The 22,594-nt window shown below is 39.9% G+C and overlaps 1 protein-coding gene across 4 annotated transcripts in view; it reads right to left on the bottom strand.

Moving 5' to 3' along the window:
* tp63 (tumor protein p63) overlaps window positions 1-22,594 on the bottom strand; it is a 33,939-nt gene that overhangs the window by 5,980 nt on the left and 5,365 nt on the right. For 3 of the 4 annotated variants that reach the window (XM_040129240.1, XM_040129242.1, XM_040129243.1), the window contains exons 3-10: window positions 22,461-22,590; window positions 9,795-10,052; window positions 1,899-2,085; window positions 1,681-1,796; window positions 842-951; window positions 586-722; window positions 270-352; window positions 58-182 (exon numbers count right to left, since the gene is read on the bottom strand). In XM_040129240.1, the coding sequence (XP_039985174.1) occupies window positions 58-182; window positions 270-352; window positions 586-722; window positions 842-951; window positions 1,681-1,796; window positions 1,899-2,085; window positions 9,795-10,052; window positions 22,461-22,590 (1,146 nt within the window). The remainder of the gene's footprint in view (window positions 1-57; window positions 183-269; window positions 353-585; window positions 723-841; window positions 952-1,680; window positions 1,797-1,898; window positions 2,086-9,794; window positions 10,053-22,460; window positions 22,591-22,594) is intronic. The other variant, XM_040129241.1, reaches the window with a different exon arrangement.

The raw sequence follows: 22,594 nt of genomic DNA on the forward strand, positions 1-22,594 counted from the left end.
GTAGGTCTGTCTTTCATAATCTGCCTGAGAACAAAAAGAATCTATACTGGTACTCACTGTTTCTGAAGTAGATTTTGCTGCTGCTGTCGGTATGATTCTATGGTATGTTGCGGAAGAAACTGCATGAGTTCCAGAGACTCTTTGATTTTTACCAAAATCTCATAAATTTCACGGCCTTTGATCTATAAAGAGAAAAGAAAGAAAGTGGTCAGTTAGCAGGTCAGACACACTCAGAACAAAGTTTCAACTCCAATAGCAAAAACACTTACAGGCAAACAAAAAACCTCCTCATCTGTAGATCTTCTCTTCTTGATAGTGGACATCTGTATGCCATGGGACACCTGGCGGAAGGCTGAAAAAAGGAGAGGAACAAGTGAGTACAATTGCCATGTGCTGAACAGTTAGCCTAAGCCAGAGCAGGAGGGAAACAAGCGAGGGAAAATGGCAGGAAAGTAGCAGAGAGTTTGGCAGCATTCACTAAGCACTGAGTGTTAGCAAGTGCAGCGGCTGAGGGTCCGCGACACTGGCAGCACGTCAGGTAAGACCAAAGCTCGTCAGTCCATCACCAGCCCCAGCGCTACTTACGGCGTTTCGTACCCTCACTGCTCTTTGTGGCGTCTGTTACGTGCTGCTTGCGGATGCTGTCCTCGTCTGCCTTGCGGTCTCTGCCCGGGCAGGCGCAGATCCTGGCCTCGAAGCACCGGCGGCCTAATACCTGACCACTAGGAGAAGACAGGGACGCACATTAGGCAAAAACTCGGTCACAAACAGTACCACCACTTAACTGGAGGCATGACTGGCAACTACTGAGGATGAGGATGATGATGATATTGTCTCTTACTCTCTGGTTTCCAGAGTGACAATGATGAGAATTGGGCGTCTGTTCATTCCACCCACGCAGCTCGAGTTGCACATGAAGTTGTACAAAATTGTTGTGAATTCTGTCCCCACCTGAGTAGACGAATGAATGAAGGTAAGTCCCAACAATGGGTGACAGTGAAGAAAAACAGATAGAAGAGAAAAACTGGTTTCTAAAAGCCCCATTAGACAAAGGTTTCTCCTGCAGAAATCTAGCTGTGTTAACCAAATTTCTTTCAATTCACTGCAGATTAAGAGGTAAACAGTTACTTAACTGCATGTAAATGCAGTGTTAGAGTGTTAAGTAACAATTGCATAAAAATGGTTGTGTTTTTCTTTCCTTTTTGGCTCTTTTCTTTCATTACTTATATTGAAAATATACCTAGACTTATGATTTCAGGTGTGCTTGCTTTTACTGTCAATGTATCAGGGACCTTGTCAGAGTTTATTGGCTAAAAAAGATGAAACCATATTTGTAAAAGTTAAAGCTTTAAAGGAGATATTTGAATTAATTCTTATAATCAACATGGCTTTTATTTTTTTTTTTATCATAACTTGCCTTATGACCTACAGGAAGGGTTTAAAATAGCAGGAAATAATAAAATACAGCAGTAAAATAAGGCCTCTTTCTGAGGAATCCATGTAGATGAAGTAGTGTTCATACTGAAGGGTTTTTGCAGTCAGCAGTTGCTGCGTGTCAGGATTGAGCAGCTGGACATGAGAGACTTTCAGAGAGCTCGGAGTCTGTCACCGCTCTATCTATCAGAATCAGGCTGAGGTGGAGGGATGTCGCTGACAGGGCTGGGATGATAGACAGCTCACCTGGGGAGGCTCGTACGGAACTAATACACTCTGTCTTCCAGTGATGGAGTCCTCCAAATACTGGGCATGGCTGTTTCCCTCCACGCGGATCAGATGGCTGGGAGGAGCGATCTGACCTGGAAGCAACATGAGTCATGTCATTAAATGTTGACAGTAAATGATGACTGAAGGGAAACATGAATGAGAATTTATTTTTTTAATAGATTAAAAGAACTGACCATCATTGAACTCGCGGCTGAGCTCGTGGTTCGGGCAGCGTTTCACCACCTCGGTCACATGTTCAGCTTTCTTGTAAACAGGCATGGCTCTGATAACAGCACCCTGTGGAGGGGTGGTCAGGACTTTGATCTGAATGGGACATGTCTTGGCAATTTGGCAGTATAACTTCTTCAGTTCTGTTGAGTACTGGAAAGTAGAAAAAACAAGACAAAAGACAGAAAGGTTAGATAAAACTGTGTATAAAACAGAAAAAAGGTAACGATATTTGCACCTAAATGTTGTTCATGTGGCTTCAAAACATTTTTGCCTAAATTTTAAAAGCACAGATTGATCTGCATAACACCTGTTGCCTGGACTGTGCACGTCTGGTTTCCCCTGAAGCAAAAGGGGTTAAAGACAAGACTGTGATTATGACCTACTTAAATAAACGCACACACGCACGCACACGCACACGCACACGCACACACACACACACACACACACACACACACAAGTTTTGGTTCTAAGAGTGTGTATTGGGCAACCTCAAAGATGTCTCACAGAGAGCCTCTGGGACTTCCGAGGAGCGCCATAAAATGGACCCCTCCAGGAGCAATTAAACTGGGCCTGGCTTTCATCTTAAAGGGAGGAGTACTCTGCTAAAGCATCTGATGGCCACTCATCATACAAAAGAGGGCTTCTGAAGAGGCTGGCAAGCTAACACTGCACAGGGTTGAATGCAGTTTTCCTTGTGGGACTGGAAGAAAACGACTCAGTTTTAGATGTTAGAGTGCAGGAGTGAAGGACTAATCGCAAGATCCATCTGGTGCCAAAATGTGATGGTTGCTCAAACACACACTGGTTCACTTCCAAGTTTGTAAGCCATGGTCCATGAATAATGGATGTATGTTGATCCCTGGCACAGTTAGAATTGATAACCAGTAAGCCATCAGAAAGACCGAATTGTTACTAATAGGCATAACCCAACTGTGTAAACAAACCATTCAAATCACTGCTGTGTAAGCAGAGCCTTAAATCCTGTGTGCAGAAGATTGTGGGTGGGGGTGGCAGGTGGAGGGGAAAATTTTCCTGTCAGGTTCATTTCTGAGTAAAGAAAAGTGAACATTGTGAAAACTGCTTGGGGTTGTATTTGAGAACAATGCAACACAAAATTCCACCTCTATTAAGTTTGGTTCCAAAAAGAGGAGCTCATCCCACAATCTGTCTGTGCTGACTTTGAATATTACACAAGCTTGGCACGGACATTTTCTACTCTGCTCCCCAGGCACAACCTTTCCTTTTATCATGACTAAGCCAAAACAGTACCTTCTCATCTCCCATATACTCACTCACAAACTACACACATTACTGTTGTGCACTTCACCAAGAGATGGGATCCACTAATACAGGCGGGTTAATAATAATAACCCAAATTCTCAGCTTCGTTCCTTTCCCCAAGTGACCTCATTATAAAATCTACATGCACAAGATGATACACTACATGGTATTACTGAGAGAAAGTTATGATAATATTAAATGTTAAATCAGATAGTAGGGTTATAAAAATAAAATCAGGATCTAGTATTTTGATATGCCATTTGTGTATAAATACATTTAGTTAACATGATATACTGACTGATGAGAACAGTTCAAGCTCTGGGACATGTATGTCAACACGATGACTGAAGCGATTCTTCGTTAGAATCAAAGCAGCTTTCCTAAAGGTCTTCTTGGAAAAAAAAAAAGTCTAAGATGAATGTTTGTAGTTGTCCCCTTGCTCCTAACCTGATACTCCCCGTACGCCTCTGTCAATCAGCTAAATGAGGTGGAGAAGCTAAGCAGAGAGACAGGGAAAGAGCAAAAGAGAAAGAGAGAGCAGATCACAAGGCAAAAAGAAAGAGAAGTGTGGTGTAAAGGGTCAGTACGTAGTCTTTTGAATAATTACAGGGTGCTGGTTTTGTGTAGCTGAAGGCGAAAACAGCAAAACTCCAAACACCCAGATCTAATCAGAGATGTTTGAGAGGCAGAAAACCAAAGTTTGTGTAGATCATATCCTACTGTCTCAAACTTACACACACACACACACACACACACGCACACACACGCGCGCGTACACAAGAGAACCATCCCAGCCCTGAAGCTACAAACTTTGAGCACACAACTATTTGCTGCTGGTGCTGTGTTTGCTCAGCAGTGAGAGCAGGAGCTGCTGCTGATTGTTGAGAGCAGTGCCTGGCTAAAGCTAACACCGTTCAGGGTGGAGGACACCCGGTTGACTGATGGGATTCAGTGGCTCACACAGGGTGTGGTGTTCAGGTGTTAACATGTAATTATGAGTCTTTCATTGGTCACAATGTGAATTACACAGCTAAGGAACACAGAGTGCACAATACAGAGCCGCTTAATCACTATCGTTTAAAGGCAAACTTTTCTAAGTGTTTGCAAGAACCACACATGGCACATTATTCAACTGGCACATGTGGCAGTGAGGCAGAAAAAAATAATGAATGACTAGCAGAGGCTGTATTTGCAAACACTACCTGCTGCTATAAAGTTCTGCTGGACAAAATATGAACTGAGGTTGATTAGTTCTGCGGTCTTTAAACTGGTGTAATAGTAAAAATATGTTTTTAAAATAATCTTACTGGATGCAAATATACAATTTGTTCCGATGCTTGTACAGTGCTGCATGCGTGCAATTACTTTCTAACAAATGCAGCACTTGAACACTCAAACGCACACTTCCCGTGCAGCACAGGTTGAGGCAGGCCCACAGCTGTGGCGTTCTTTTCTCCCTGACAGGCGCTGCGGGCGCATGCAGAAGTCAAGTCCTGACAAACATCAGGCCTTAAACAAGCACTGTTTGGCGCCTCTGGTCTTGTCTTCCTCATACCTGACATGTCATGTCATGCCTAGAACTTCTCCCAAACCTGTTTAATTCAACAATAATGCAAAGGAGTTTTTTCTTCTCCTTTTTTTTCCTCTGAAACAGAAGTATAACACCTACCTGTGAGAAGAAAATTAATGTGGCAAATCGAAAGTCTTAGAGGATAATCACTTCTCTAAAAAAATGAATGTTATGTTTTTGTGATCAGCCCCAATCTCGACCACCAAATCTCAGTGACACCTGTCTCAAGGCAAACCTGTACACTGACATGTAGCATCATGTTTATTTAGCTAGTGTCAAATATGCATCTGTTACTGTGGGATTAGTCAATCGAATGTTTGTCTTCACCAATGCTCCAAATGACTATAACTACAACGGAGTTAATCGCATTTTGAAACTGAAAATGAACGCCAACAGGTGGAAATATATGAAGAAAAAATTATTTTTCCCCACATAATTTCAAATGCAGAGTAGCTAAAGTTAGTTAAGCAGTATCTTACTGTTTTCACAAAAATTAAAACTCTACCTTTTTCACTCACATAATTCCAAAAACTATATTTGATCTACTTATGTGTCAAGGAAGTGTTAAAGCCACAAACAAGTTTGTGTTATTCTAAAGTTCAGTAATCACACAACAAACTCAGAAGGGATTTGAATGGTTCGGATCCAAGAAATGCTCATCTTCTGATGACAGACTAATAGCTTACTTTTTTGTATTTGTATAACTACAGCATGATCATGTTTTCTGTTGAGGTAAATCTCTGCTGCGGGTATCTGTATAAGGTTGTTTGTTAGGGGAAAAAACGAATCTTATGATCTAAACTGTAAGAGAATGGGCTTTTCCACAACAATTATGGAGAAATCCCACAGCCCATATCATAAAAACCTTTTGACTCTGCCTTTTTGAAAAATTCCCTTCTACCTTTTCCCATCTGTAGCTTTTAGGGCTTGTCTCCCTGTGATGGGCGAGTTGTGACAAGCTTCTTGACACAAACAAGTCTCAGCCCCATCTCGTGAGGCGTGGGACGGGCCCGCAGATGTTCCAGGGGCAAGCTGTGTCTTGCAGCCTTTCGCTAGAACACTCTTCTCTTTGAGCATTCAAGGGCTCTCCTCCTCCTCCGGCGCAATGTGAGATGCAACCATCAAGCTTAACTCTCTCAAAAAGACAGAGCCCACTCAAAGAGCACAGGGTTCAGGAAAGAGGCACACAGTATTTACACAAGTATTATCTACAGGCCCTCAATCCATTACTGTAATCCCCCGAGCTCTACAGCGTCCCACTGATAGTCCAAACCATGACATTCCTCTCCTTTAACTACTATATGTAGTGGCAGTTTATACACATGGCAAACACAACCCATCTTTAGCCTCACGATAGTTGCATCAGTTGCGAACAATGGCTGCCCTATTTGCAACACTCCATTAATTTAGTTCATTTGACCTGGCTGTTATTCTCCAACTAAATACTAAAGGAAGGAACACCATGGAAATGGCAGGAGTGCCAAGACGGAAACCGTGTAGGAGCAGTTCTCAGAAACATTGACGTGTTGCACTTCTCTGTGTGTGTCACACTCATCCTAGACAGGAAGAGGTTAAGGTGTGGGTTAGGGATTAGGTGTGTCTCCATAAGAACAGTCATCAAAAAGCACAGTGCAGTCCATTAAGTCCTGTGGAAGATCCCGCAGGCCTTCAAAAGGGGGGCATTAGCAGATCTATGCACAGAGCAAAGCTGTGGTGGTGACATCTTCAGTGGCTCTCTGCCATCAGTCCATCAGTCCAGCAGTCGAGCTATCGGGTTGAGCTTATGAGAGCTTTGCAAAAGATCTCCTGAGATCAGGCGAGGGAGCCTCCTTCAAGTTGGGAACCAACACTGTAATCACTATTCTTTAGAATAGCTGCTTTACACCACAGGAAAATGACTCTCTCTATTCTGGAAAATAATCAGTGTAACACAAAACAACATTCGGCGAGCCAAAATTCAGACAAATACGCTTTGGTAAGATTAACTGACAGCTTTTTGCTGTTACGTAAAGTGTCACTGGTGGATGATGCACTGACATTTAACCTGGCCATTAAATGAGAAAACAACTCTGAGATTGTTTTAATATGTTGTGTCACAGTTTTTACACCAATCATGTTTTGTAAACATGAACAAAGGAAATACAGAAACCAGTAAACAAAGGGTCTCAAAGTGTGAGATTACAAAGAGACCTTCTCTGTAGCTCATCTGTTCACACAACAAACTAACTTAATGATAAATGGTCTATTTTTCAGATGTAGATTAACTACATTTCATAATCATGCTAGGACAATGAATTCCCTTTAGATGGATTAATAGCCTCATAAAAACTGGAAGCAGGTCCAGAAAATGACACTTTATTTATCATAGTTCACAGATGTTTTCTCTGTATTTTTTATTTAATTCATATTTGTATTTTTTTTTTGTTATATTCTTCATTTTCACTGTTGATTTTCATCTGCAAAGATTATATATATATTAAAAGTTGTCAGAGGCTCCTGGGACAATAAAACTGAATTCAGTTTTATGGTATTAACAGAAAAAAGAAAAAGAGGAAAGTAAAATCTTTTCAGGTATATAGTTAAAATTGAAAATTCTGAATCAGTAAATACAAAGCTTATGCATCAGAGAAGGATATACTTCACTCAGTGCTGTGATAATAGCTAACAATTCACTACTTTTCCACGTTAAGTCAGACCAATCAAACCAGTCTTGCATCATGTGTTATGACTGTGGGAGACAGTCTGTTGTACTACAGGTGTCTATGATGGGGATGTGCCCTAAACCAGTGGGGCTCAGGCTTTGGGGCGTGCCTCTCACAAATCACACTCTCAACCTCCTCACAGTCTCACATCAGACAAACACTTTTGTTTTTGGACTGTGAAAATGAGAGGGATGAGTGAGGCAGTCTGGGAATTGAGTAAATGTCATAATCCCACACTCGGCGTGGCCAATTAATAAGGTGAAATCGCCCAGCACTCCCTGAGTTCAGCCTGTTTACTCTGAAGAGACAGTGCATTAAAGTTGCTGCATTAAGCTCAGCAGTTTTTTCAACAGTCCCGTCAGACACTATTGACAGGGATGACTTATTATTGACCATTTCCATTGGAAATGTCTCATCCAAAGTTGCCACTTGAAAATAATTAGCTGTAATGCAGGTACACTATGTAATAGTCGAAATGTCACAAGTAGCCTAAGATGCCATGTAATTTTGACATTGTGATTCTGATTTGGTCAGTGACCCCTGTTGGCTGTAATGCTCCACTTGCTCCATCTTTCCTGTATCTCTGTACTATCAAAAGTGTCCAACACCATCAAAAACAAAACCCGTCACCTATGTTGTCCGCTAGGGTGCATTAATACACTGAACGTGCATAGCTGTTAGAGTGTCTGCATAGAGTGGTGCAGATTGGACATATAAACAAACAAGCAGGTGGGACTCTGATGCAACAGCTGTCCCCCAGCCCTGTCATGTGTAATGACAGAGCAGGAGGAGCTGAGTGTATACGTTTACAGAGCATCACATGGTGACATCTAGCTACACAGGGCATCACCACACCTGGACCAAGTGTTAAAGTCTGTTTACCTCTGTCATCAACAAAGTACCAGTGAACTTTGACCAAGTTGTGTGTAAACTGGAGTTTGAACATGATTTTAACATGGTCACCAGGAGCTAGGTAAACTTCTATATGAGGAATATATATAAGTATCTTTTAACATACATTCAAATTATTAGAAAGCTAGGATTACATTTAAAATCTTGATGGGACTCTAGTTAATCTAAACGTCTCTCATAGCAACAGCCTATGTAGGGAGATCATGCTCTTCAGTTTTTCTGCTTTCAGCAAGTGAAGTGTAATGTCTGAGCCTTAGCAAGAAAAACCTGGGGTTTAGTCATGATTTGAAGCTATACATCTCAAACGGCATTCTTCCTTGCCAGCTGTAGTTTAGAAATATAGGACTTTAAAATGATATGCACCTAAATCTGCCTAGAGCATAGATTGTCAGATAAGGAGTTCATTGGTAAAAGTGTCTCTTTATCCTCTAGTCTAAAAAAAATCACTGCATCACATGATGACGTGCTATGATGATAGCCAGCATATTTACTTGTCTCTGTGGTTCCATATTTATTAGGACAAATGCAGACCTGCTCATATGATACATATAAACATATATTAAAAACTGACATTTTTCAGACATATGCCACGGAATATTTTGGTTTATCACCCAGTACGAAACAGTTAAATCATACAGTAAAGAAAACAGAACTGCTGAGTACAAAAGCAGAAGTGCATACTTTTGAAAGTCCACTTAGAGTACATAAGGGGGACAACTTACCTGACTCTGTCTGAATTTGTCCTGTAGAGGCATGTGAGTGTGCTCATGACACATGGGTGATGTAAAAGTGAGAATTTATATAAAAAAAATCTTGGTTACAGGAATAGTTTGACATTTTATGCTTATTTGCTTTCTTCCTGAGAGTTTGATGGGAAGATCAATACCACTCTAAGGTCTGTACCTTAAATACTGTAAACGGGTACACGTCTAAAGCGTGAAAACAACAAGTTGCCAAGTCTGCTGGTTGCCTGGCAACTCCTCTTGTCCAAGAAATGGTCGAATTCTCATTTTTACCTTTCTGCTTTTTGTTCTGATTGAACAAAGGGATATAACATATTAATTAGTAAGCTTTTGAGATGCTGGTGGATTTACCTTTGGACAGAGCCAGGCTAACTGCCTCCCCCTGTTTCCAGTCTTTATATTAACTAAGCTAACTGGCTACTGGCTGGAGCCTTATACATGTATTTCATTGACCAATATGGGAATGGTTATTGATCTTCATATCTAACTCTTGACAAGAAAGCGCGCATTTCCCAAAATGCTGACCTCTTCCGTGAAAAAGTGTTTACGCTTTACTATCAAGATTTTTTGCAAATACTGCTTGACCATGAGCTGGAATGTCACTGACTTTAAGCAGATTGCACAAACTACTATGACAAATAAATGTCTTACCGTCCAGGTGGCAGACTTTGCTGTACTAGACTGCTGGAAGGACACATCGAAAGTGTGAGGTCCAGCGTAATCTGTGTTGGATGGGATAGCTGGTGAGGGAGAAAGGGCATCAAAGGTGGAGCTTGGCTGGGCGTAGGGTGATGGGGCTGTCACGCTGTTCTGTGCATGGTCGTTGTTGTAGGGGCTGGTAGAGGTTGAGCCACCGTTCTGAATGTTCTGATCCATGCTGTTCAGGAGCCCCAGGTTTGTATACTGTGACTGTGGAGAAAAAATGGAGGGGATAGGAGAGAGGGAAGCAACAACAAAGGAATGTTTTCAGTCATTATAGGAGAATTTAAAGGATTTCAGACAGGACACAATTTAAAATAAAAAAATACAAAAACAAAAATTATAATGTGAAACTTGGATATTTAAGAGTCAATGAGGGTTGGTGTGTCACCTGTTAGATTGTATTACATAAACATTGAGAACCTGACAAAATCTGGCAAGAATCAGTAACAGTTCTTACAGTTGTACATTACAGCGAGATACAGTTGGTAAATCACTAAATAACAACACATAGTTTTAGGTAAGATGATGACCAAAAAAAGAAGCATTTTAAGTAAAAAATTACTGCCGTGAACCTTGACTTGTTTTTACAATTCAGTAAAGAACGCCAGAAAATAAACTCATTAACACTGATTCAAGCTGGTGAAGGTTCACAAAATTTGAAGAAAGCATGCAACAGGAATTGGAGATCTTGTTTCAAAAAAAAAAAAAAAAAATTCATGATTAAGCAGAGTAACATAAACCATCTTTCCTGGTGTTGTGTTTATGGTCTAGCTCCTTCCTGAACCAACATGGTAACACCCCTGCCATAATTGGCCTCAGAAATGTCTATATGGTAGAAATATAAAATCTATTTTTATGGCTCAATCACTCAAATTAACAGCCGAGTTTTGCTCGTTTTTGATCAAGGTCCTGCTACAGACTATACCACCTTGCCTTCTGATTCACTTTTCCAAAGCCAAAACTATTCAGACAGGAGGAATAGAATAAAAATACCTGCCTTTAAACAGGATGGAGAATACGCCCCGAATAGTCGAATTGCCCCTTCCTGCTTGCTCTGCTTGCCATTCACCCCATTCCTTTCCATTTATAAATGGCACATTCCTGGACGAGGTGCCGTGGCTCTCGCTCTTTGGACAGCCATTAATCTCTCCAGGGCCTCTTGTTTATTTCAAGCACGGCTGACCACAGCTGTCCAGCTCACACCCATTACACTGCCAGGTGTTAGTGGTGTGCCAGATGACCGACAAAACACAGACGAGGTAGGCTTTATAACTATTAATCAAGGTAGTAACTTATGAAGATAAGTTGCTGCTTTATTACATAAAAATCCATATACGCAGACAGCCTCATATAGTCAGACAGACACACCTGAGAGAGGTCATTCAAGTCAACCTCAGCATACTTGTGCAACAGCGCCAGAGGGTAGCTAGCTGTTTGGATGAGGGTCACTGTGTTTGCAGCGCAAGGCTGCTTTAGGCCCCCCCAAAGACAATGACACTGCTTATAAGAGCTTGTCTGGAGAACAATTATGCTATGGCATGCAGGTGTTAGGAGACAAGTGTTTTGTGAATGGAACAAACACATAAACTAAGAAAGAAAGAAAACTTCTTTCTGGTGGAAACCCTCCAGCCTTTAGCGGGGAGAGGTTTCCCCCAACACACGCTCCCTTACAATGGGCTAATTACACACATATTATGAAGGGTTAAACTCAATTGGCTGAAGATTGGCCCTGTGCATCTGATCTCAGACGAGAAAAAAATGGGTATGGTACAAATTGGTGTGACTCACAATAACAGAAGCTTATCAGTTGCCCAAGAATTTCTATTTACTTTTTTTTTTTTTTTGGCCTGCACAAGGGAAAAGAAGAAACGTAGTCCTTGTTCTGCATGGGAATTAACACAGTGAGATAATTTCTTTTTTGGACAGGAATTTGACATATTCATGGAGTCAATGATCATGGTAGAGTGATACTTTTGAACTATGGCGCAATTCATTGCAGTTGCACCGAAGCACTCAGCCATTCAGAGATGACACAGCTTTTTCCGGTACCTGATGCTGGCAGCTGTTAAGGTTAGTGTGACAGGCACCAATTATCAATGTCAAATTATTATTCTAAAGAAAAGGTTGATGCTGGCCAGAGAACAAACATAGATAAAAGCAGGGACATAGAGCAGAATGCCTGACATAGAATACTTAACATTAAATACAGGGCCCTGGATAATGCGTCTCATAGTCTAAATGAAGGATCAAAGATGAGGAATGAGGATAAAGCCATAATTGACCAGATAGTGAGGCCCAGAGAAGCAGAGTCTCACCTTAACTCATCATGGTTTAATGTTTAATTGACTGGAAGTGGGATATAAGCTTTTAAAAAGGTTGTGTGAGGGAGTTTCAGGCTTTCTCTTCGTTTCTTTTAATCAGATCTTATTCCACTATAATACAGCAACCATTTAATAACCACTTTAGCTGCTCTTAAAAATTCCTTCTGTTTATAGCTGACTCTGCGTTTAGGCCTTTGGGATGTCAGGCTGCTAAGCAGGAACACGATAAATCAGCAGTCTTGACATCCGCGGCAGCCTTTAATAAAGTTTCTCAAAGGTTGTGCTGTCTGTTAAGGCCTTCAAGCTTCTTTCTTTGTCTGAGATAAATCCTGGGGTAAGCGTTTCAGACCAACAGGAAAAGGAGCCTGTTGACCTTCAGGAGGATGGCCTGTTGATTACAATGAAGGAATCTGAATTATCCAGAACACATATCAGACATATTTTAAATACACATGGCAGCGCTAATTTAAAAGTTACGGCTAATGCCAACACATTGGCATTTGGTATGGCATACTAACACATTCAAATTATTCCTTGTCTTGTAATTATTACTATGCCGATGACCAAAAGCTTGGAACATATCTTATTCGTATTTCTTATTTGACTAAAGGTAAATCATGCTCTCTTCAGCATTAGATTTTTCTGCACTTCTGTCAAAACATGAATGTCTGCGAGGTTTCTGTCAGGTCAGAGGTAATGATTATGATTGCTGATTAATATGCTAGTTTGAGTATCAACAGCAACAGTGTCACAAGGCAGTAGAGATTTTGTGATTACTGTAAACACTGCAAGCACAAAATCTACCAAAAAAAACTATCTGTCTACAGACATGACAGTAGTCCTCCAGAGCACCATGGAAACCAAACAGTTGCATAAACTGGAAATTTACATTGGAGGACTGGAAAAGATAAAACCCTATAATTTATGTCTAAACACAGAATACGCAAAGTCTCCAGCTGCTGCCACTGTGGTCACAAAGTGTAAGCACTGATAAAGGCAGAGATTGAACTACCAATAGATGACAGGAACCAGAGCAGACCTGGCCTGAGGGGGGAATAGCTCCCATTCCAGGCTCTCTGGTGACCTGCTCCGTGTACCTTGGGCCAGCACGTAAGAGCATCTAGGGGACTGTGATGAGTGACCACAGGGGAGGGAGGCATTAAAGGCTCACCAGGGTTGGGGGTTGAGGTGGGGCTGGCTGGGGGTCTATCTACACCTTATACCTGCTGGGGTGGGCAGAGAAGGTGATTGTATCTACATCAACACACCATTAAAGCAATTACGATGCCGGAATAAACAGCAGCGCCTGGCCAGCCACATTTTAATGGCTGCAGCGGCTCCCAGGAGACTGGGGACGGGGGAACCTGATACCTCACACACGAAAAGGGATTGAGCTGGACACCACTTAAAGACCCCCTGCTCAACAACTTAAAAGACAGTGACCTGACACACCTGCTATCTGCAACCTGCAATCTGAGAATCTGTCACCGCTCACTTGCTCTGCATTAGATTTTGGTTTGGTTTGGATTTGGTTGGTAACACAAAAAGCACAACCCTGTAGATCACTAAAACAACTAATGACAAAGGAAAATGAGAGCGAAGGCATAGAACTGATACTAACAATTCTCAAACTAAAGCATGTATTTCATGTATTTCGTATAGTTTAGTTCTTGTGTTTTAGCAAACAATTCTGTTCACAAATATGGCAAAAGCCTAAAGGGTCAATTTTTCTGCTTGCAATTATAATATTATGGTTAAACTTAACTGATGCAAAACCATACAGTTTACAAAGTCAGAATAATGTCTTGTTGTGGAATTTAAAAAAAAAAAAGGAGCTGAAAATAACTTCAGTACAAACTCCTTTTTCTACTTAATTCACTTTGAAACATCGTTTAAGTGTTTACCATCAAGCTCTGCAAACAAAGGTCCATCAATCATGATGCTTGCACTTTCAAAGTGAAAAATGGGAATGGGTTTTTTTTCCCCCAAACTAAGCATTTTTAGTGCAGATTGATGCATGAAAAATATACACTTTTTGTTTGTTTTGTTTAAGAAGGCACGGAAGAAAATTTAACGTAAATGTCTGACACCTGGTTCACAAAGACAAATGAAAACCATTGGTCCTAAGAGTATCCTGCTGTCTAAATTGTCAATTTAATAAAGCACACCATAGTAACAGAATAGTTTGTAATCATCAAACTGACATACATGATGGTATTTTTCTATTTTCTTTTCCATTCTTTACATTTTCCAGGGCTTTTCCATGAAAGGTTTCTCACAGAGAATAGAAATTTATCACTGCAGAAAATCAAAACCCTCCAAAACTTTTTGAAAGTCAGATGTTCTACCTCATAAAACACTTAATCAACAACGACAATTAGAAACAAAGTAAATCAACTGACTAATTCATTTCACAGTCAGACAGCAGCCATTTCACAAGAAGGAAATATTGAAAAATTCTTTAGGTGTTTACATTCCCCAGCTCTTTGGAGTCACACACGCACACAGATATGCACACACACACACACACACACACACACACACACACACACACACACACACACACACACACACACACACACACACACACACACACACACACACACACACACACACACACACACACACACACACACACACACACACACACACACACGGTCAAATGCGAAAACCATCTTCCCCGGGTTAAGTTCTTCTACATTAGTCTTACTTGATTAAAACAGGCTATTTGTATTTTCGGGTGATCCAGATATTTTGTTTCACTTAATCCCTCAGTTACACCAAAAAGTATCCTGTATCAGTTAACATATTATACACATGAATCCACGATTTGGATCCTTTTGAATACTGACGTAAATTTGAATCCAAAAGTACAAGGCCTTTTACTCCTATGTGATATGTCATTCAGTCCAAGGAGCTCTGGGGAACCAACTAAAGGAATGGGAGCGATGGCTGGTGCCCCATTACCGGCTCTTCCGTTGGTCTTACCTCGCTGTAAGATGTTGCGGTCCCCGTCTCCAGGTACAACATGTTGGCGCTGAGATTGAGCAGAGCTGCTGCTGTTTGCTCCACTGGCTCCAGGATTCCACAAATCTCTTTTCCTCACTCTAAAGGAGTGATGTGGACTACAGATGCAAAGTGGAAAAGCAGAAACTTCTATAGGAATCTACGGGAAGGTCATATATACCTGAAAGAGATGGGAGGGGTCTAAGGAGCTACCTGTCGAGGAACCAAGTCCACACCCATCTCCAGAAGAACACTTCCTTTGAAGCTCTGCAGAGCTCCTCAAAGGTAAAAGTTGAGGAGTAAATTTCTTTATCGACATGGTAGCGGAGCTTAATATCAACCAAAAAAAAAATTATAAATGCTTTCATCTTATGCTTGCATTTAAGCTTTTTTTATTTTTTTATTTTTTATTTTTTTAACTACAAATATTTCTATGTTTCCTTATCCAGGTAAAAACAGAAAATACAGAAAAAATAAAATTAAACTTAATATTCACCTAAGAAAATTTGTATTCAATTGCACTGCCCTTACATAATTTCTACCTGTAAAATGTAATTTAAATGAATCCATTCAAAACACATTTAATGCATAGACAGGGGTGGATGATATCAAAATAATTATCGTAACAGAAAAATTCTATCAATGTGGATGTCAATTAGAAAGATTAACAAAATATGATAAATGAATAAAGAGAAAAATCATTAGACATGCGAGCCCAAGAGTGAGAACTTTAGTATGGGTTTGGGAGAGTATCAGCTGTACCTGCAGTAGCTACTTAGCATAAGAATGGCTCCACTCTGCATCTGTTAGGCAATCTTAATGCAGAGCCCCCCAGAAAAACAATGTGACTCCTGTAGATTGCTTGTATCTATCAGAGATGACTGATGTAGATCTGTTTGGAAACATACATTGTGTCTCAGATACTGTAATGGTGCTAGCACTGAGCTGCTGGCTCTTAGCATATGCAACAGCTCCAATAAATTCTGATAAACTCAAGAACAATTTGGCTCCATTTATTTCTGGTTTTATATTTCAGCTAGGAAGCTGAAATTGTTACATTTTGGCCCACTGGATTTTATGTAGAAAAGCTGTAATCTACAACTATTGAGAATGAACTGGAAAAAATGCACATTTATCCTGTTGTACCGACATGTTTTTAACCAAAACTTCAAATGGTTGGCGTTATTAAGTCTCCTAGACCTCAAAAAATTATTTGCTAGCAAGCAAGAAAAGCATCAGTAAGTTTGTACATTACTCATTTGAAAGTGAAAGTAGATCTGCTTTTCTTTAATCATCAAAGAGGATAATGAAGTGGAGTAATTCTGCAAATGTAAACATGAGTGGATAGTGCTAGCTGCAGTGCTAGATGACAAGGGAGGTCACCGGTCAGCAGGGCGTAAGTCATTTCTATTACTGCAGAGCCACAGGGCTTGCACTCTTGCCCTGTGGTCAGAATGATTTGAAAGCTGCCTGAAAACTTAAGCACAACTATGAACTGAAGGCAGTGTCTCCAATCACCAGCCACACCCTGTTCTGGCCCTGGGGCCATGAGCCTACAGGTCAGCCTGTCACAAAAGGCAAATCAACACTTTAAAGAGCCCAATCCAATGGCCTCCCAACGTACCCAGGCTTCAGTGGAGCACTAGCCAAACCTTTTGAGGGTGATAATTAGTTTAGCTAAACAAACTTCTAATTATGTTAAAACAACATTGGCATCTCAAAAGAAGTTAGAGTACTCAGTTTTTGGGTGAGGCTGTAGTAAAATATAGAACAGTAACTGTAATCAAGCAGGATAGAGGAGACATACAATAGTATATTGGCTATATACACTCCATTGGCAGTTTATTAGGTACACCTAGCTAAAACTATTACAACAGTCCTGCAATAACTCCTCCCTACATGAAGGTTAGAATGTTTTTGTTTTTGTTGAAACTGTGTTAAAGAGATGTTGATTCAACTGTAAGATCATTTTGGAGGATAAAATGTGTGGTGCTCTTGAACTGTATTGCATTATACAGAGAGATTTGTCTGTTATTTAAGCTTCCCTCACTGATATAAATGGGGTGGACAAAGTAATAGAAAAACAATAATAATACAAAAACAATTCAACAGCATTAAAAACAACATCTTCCAAAATAACCATAAAGTTGAAACAGCTTTCTTTAACAGTTTCAACACAAACTAAACATCATAACCCTCATGAAGCTAGGATTTCTTGCAGGACTGTTTAATTAGTATGCATTAGTTTTAGCTAGATATACCTAATAAAAATGACATTTCAGTGTAATGCAACTGAGACTCATGCTACGATAAATTGCAGTGGGCTTGTAAATCAGAACCTATCTTAAACTTTTTTAAATTACACGCTTTTCTTACATAATTAAACAGAGAAGTTAATAACAAACCAGTACTGAAACCCATCCTAACATGACACTAGTTTATGGCACAAAACGTATTCACAGGGTTTAGGCTGTGGATTTTAATTTAATACCTCCAAAAGTCCAATTCACTGATAACATATTGTCTAGCCATCCTAACTCATATACTCAGATAGAGTGGAGGCACATCTCTATTAACTGCATCACCTCAAACGCTACACCGGTGAGAAACTAAGAAGAGAGTCGGACCAGGCAGCAGCTAAAGAACTGCAGATCCAGGAGCTCAGACAAAAGAAGCTTTACTAAAATGTTTCCCTTTAAAGAGCCTGTTCCTTAAGTCAGCTAGATTAGTTTAGTATCAAGTGTCAGGCTGCAGTGGCTGGGAAGGCACAGACACCTGCCCTGAAAACAGTGTGAGCTACCATCCATACTGACAGACGCAAGCAGTCAATGGAGAGACAGAGAGCATCACTTGGGTGGCAAATCCTAAAACCTCCACTATCAACTGCCACCAAATTCTGAAATAATCTTGTTCCAAAGAAACAAACTTAAGCAGCATTTGGTAAACCTAATTTATATACTGGGCAATTTGATTTCAGAACTGCCAGAATGATTTTAAAGGGGAAAGACAAAGCCAATTTGCAGGACCACAAGAGGAACTGAGAGACTTATCAGCAACAATTTTACCAGTGTTTAGTTATTGGTAGGTCAGGCCCTACAACTAACTAGATGACTGCAGTCACAATTTTGTATGTTATTTGTAAAACTGCTAATCAGCAGAGCGAACTGATTTTTTAAATAAACAGAATTACTAGAACAAGTGCACAAGTATTTCCATCCACTGGACTTCCATTTTAGCATGCAGTGAAAGTTCAACACTGTACTATATATATACAACTGCCTTAACGAATAGATAAGAAACATTTGCAGATGTAGCCTCAGACAGCAAAATATATGAATTCTGTTCCACAATATTGTCGAAATATGCTAAAATTTGTACTATTTCCACGGAGGAGCTGGAAAATACAATGGCATCCTTCCTACAAACACTGTTGTCAAATCCATTTTAATTAGTCAATGACTAATAGCCACAGGATCTTTCATAGGAACTGAGGAACTTAACCTGTATTTCAAGTGCAGAAACCCAGTTCTAGTTTTGGTTTTGTGCCATAGGTTCTGCCTTCAAAAAGTTCCACAGTACTATTTTCCAAAAACCATAGAACTATCGTGAAGTTTGAAATATTGAAGTATTGAACATGGCTGACTGGTCAAACGCAAGCCCTAAGACTCATACAGGTTGCGTACAGTACTCATTCTGAGTGCAGGAAAGCATTGGTTGTAGCTAGACTAGGTATGGGAAGTTTGTTTGATTTTATCGATGTTTGATGAATAGGTTTTCCCAATCAGTCTAAAAAAAAGATTAAAATAAAGAGATGAGGGAAAAGAGAGAAAGTATGTTTAACACACGCGCTTTTCGTTTTACTATATTTACAGACTTGGGTTAAAAAAAAAAAAGATCACCACTTTTTTGGAAACAGGTTTCTTGCCTTTCTGGTATATTCAATCTCTTTGCATGTCTGCTTTCCAACATCCTTTCAAACATCACAGTCACGCTACAGTAAATTTCAAAGATAGAGTGACTTTGTCGATATCTCGTAACAAAGCAATCCTTTTTTAATGTGTCATTTGTATCATTTTCCTAATCGCCAAGGTTACGCAGGTGCAGTGAAAATGCAAACACTAAAGCATAAAACATACCTAAATAGGGTGTAATTTAGTTTCTGAGTATAGTTCTGTAGGCTCCTTAGTTTCTTTTATTTGGTCAAAAAGGCCCAGAAACAAATTAACAAAAATAAATATCCTACACAGGCATCATGGAATATTGTTTTTCACTTTTAACATAATTTCTAATATCAAAGAGAACTATTTATGTCTAATAATAGCATTTCAATGACGTTCTGTGATGCTGCTCACTTCAAAGCCAAAATATCAAAAATTTAACACCTGCATTTTAAAATAAATTTACTATTTTGCAACACAACTAAGAATGTTTTTTCTTTCGTCTTTTACAAGTGTATCTACTTCAGTCTGTCTTAATTGTCACAATCTCGCTGAATGTTGGAAAATTCTGGATTAAAATTAGATATTTCAAAAATTAATATGGATAAGTGGTGTTTTACAAAAGCCGTTTAAAGGATTATTACTGAAGGATTTATTCATGTGCTCTCTCTCAAAGGGTGTGACCAGTTGCACATAGCATCATATAATCCTGTGATGTAAAGTAGACTTAAGCCTCATCTAAGAAGATGTAAGAAAAAATACAAGAAATAAGGGTAATAGGGGCTCTTACATCCCCACATATACAGTCAGATTAGGTCTCATACTGACTCACTGATGAAAAACTGCTGGAGCATGTAAAAAATAAAAGAAGACATTATGGTTGGGCATTTAATGCACAAGTTTCCTTTGGATGAAATAATCCAAGTTAAGATTAAAGATGTGCTTTGTGTAACTGAATTTATATATCTAAAACTAGAGTTGTTGTTTGGGAGGTAAAACTATCTAAACTGTCTGTGTATTAGACAAGTAAAGGGTAAGATGGACATGTAAGGTGGGTGTAATGACTCAAAGCTGCTTTGAAACTGACGAAGAAGAAACATCCAACTCTGTCATGATTACGGAAATGATTGCAACACATTTGGCATTTTTTTCAGGTGACAGCATTAAGATTAGTTTTAATTTCATTTAACTAATGAAAAAGTGGAGAAACTGCTCAGCTACTCCGACACTGAACTAGGAGGCAATAGCCATCGCACATAAAAACAAAAGAGGAGCGGTGAAAAAAGTACAAATCCAAACACAAACATGTAATTGGATCTCAGAGAAGCCATGTGTCGATTGAGCTACTCTGCTGTAAAGTTGTTTAAATTCTGTCTGAGAAGGACCTCTGTCCCTATGCTCAACACTGTGTCTTCCACGCACAGCTGATCAGAGCTTTATCTGGGTGTAAAATCAGCTGTTTGGGGTAGGATATAGCGTTTCTCCTGCCACTATATCTGCTACATTCCTTCATGTTATTCTACCCTCAACTTGCTTCTCTTCTCCCCCCTTGTAGCCACCCCTCATCTTTACATAGAGAAGACACGTACTGATAGATGAGAGCTGAGACCTCTGCAAGAGAGGTAGGGGCTGCGTTAAATTGTTGCCCTGCAGCTACAGAAAAAAAAATCCAGAAGAAAAGGGAATTTCAGATTAAACATAAACCCTACACAATACAAATAAGTCCCCCAGGGCACTAAACAGTGAGCTGCATTCTAATGACTCATGAAAGAGGCACACCTCCACATGGGTGGAAGACGAGGGGGGTTGGGGTGACGCTGGGTTTGCCCACCCCAGCTTTTCATCAAAACAGACACTTGACTTGGTAATAACGACTGGGGCTTGGTGATTGGCAAGCCGCCATGGTAGCGAGCTCTTAGCCCCCACACGGATGCTGCCTGAGTTGCTGGCGTGCCAATCACCCTACCACACCCCTCTCTGGTGCAGAGGAAAGTGGGCGGTGGGGGGTGGGGCCATTAATCACGATTTCAAGAGAGCACAGAGAACACATTACTCAGCTCCTTGAACAAAATTTTTATTTGCTATTTTTTTTCCGCTCTGGCTGGACAACAGCATTCCTACACTGGGAGGGGAACATGCACATCATCTCTCAGTAGAGAGCTGACAAAGATATGTTCCTCACTACAGGTCAAACAGAAGGGAGTTCATAAAGTGCACTGATTTATCTAATACCAGAATGTATTTTTCATAATGCTTTACTTGACAGCACAATTAATGCCCGCTGACTGTCTGTTCAGTGGTTTCTCAAGAAGCAAGCTCCCAATCCATGCTGTAACTGTATTTGGTCACAAAAAAATAAAAAATACAGGAAACTCAATTTTCACCACTTACATCAGATCATCAGGCATGTCACTGTCTAAATGCACATTCTACCTTCAACAGACTGAGAGCTCCCTGATTTAGAGGGGCCACCCAGGTCCACTACAACTCAGGCTAAATGAGATAATATCTTCACCATACAGACACGGTCTCAGACAAAAACAGATACACCGGCTTTATTCACTGGCTCTCAAAGGTGCTGCTCTGCACCACCTTTTCACAACTGTCACAGGGAAATTCCATTTCTAATATGAAATAGAAAGTAGTTTGCACATTATTTATTGTACAATTTATGGAATTTACCACTGGAAGTCCCATCAACTCAGAATGAAAGTAATCTCAGACAGTATTTTAGTTGTGGCTGAAATTTATTAATAAGCCACAACTAACAGCACAAAATAACAAACTTAAAAACTTAACCTGTAAAATTTCAAGTTGCTATATGTTGTGTTGAGACCACGTTGATTTTGGTGAATCCTTTAAAGGCAAATAGATGCATTCTGTATGGATTTATGGCATAATTTATTTGTTTTGAAATAAACTGGTTAAGAAAGTACATTGAGTGGTCTCACAGAAATAAAAAACAAAAATATTGGTAAAACATCTATATGGTTTCTGTGAAGGGTACTGACTCAACACTAAATCATATGGAAATCTGTACTGCTAGTGCCATTAAAAACATTTCTTAAACCTTATTATCCCATAAATAAAATAGAAACTGTTCAGTTTACATTGAGAAATTATCTTTTTAGGTTAACTAATGTTTACTAGTAGTATAGCACATTACAGTTTGAACTGATTGGGGTCATAGAATCATGAGCAGGTGATGTAATAAGGTCATTTTGAATGTTGTTAATTTTACATGTTTTGTATCTCTGGTTGTAGTGGGTGTAAGGCAGTAGGAACTACTAGTGGAAAATGATAGAAAGTACAATTGGTGTTTTCCTTGACCAGAAAACCTACGTACTTACAGAAAGTGTCTCATCTGGCTCATGCATGGTTATGCAGTCCATACTGATCTGAATGGTGTTTCCTGCAGACCCATCTGTTGGGCTGTCTGTGAAGTTCAGCTCAATGGGCTGGACTGAATGAATGGCAGATCTGA

The sequence above is a fragment of the Xiphias gladius genome, chromosome 6 (genome assembly GCF_016859285.1).
Source record: "Xiphias gladius isolate SHS-SW01 ecotype Sanya breed wild chromosome 6, ASM1685928v1, whole genome shotgun sequence".
Classification (NCBI taxonomy): Eukaryota; Metazoa; Chordata; class Actinopteri; order Istiophoriformes; family Xiphiidae; genus Xiphias; species Xiphias gladius.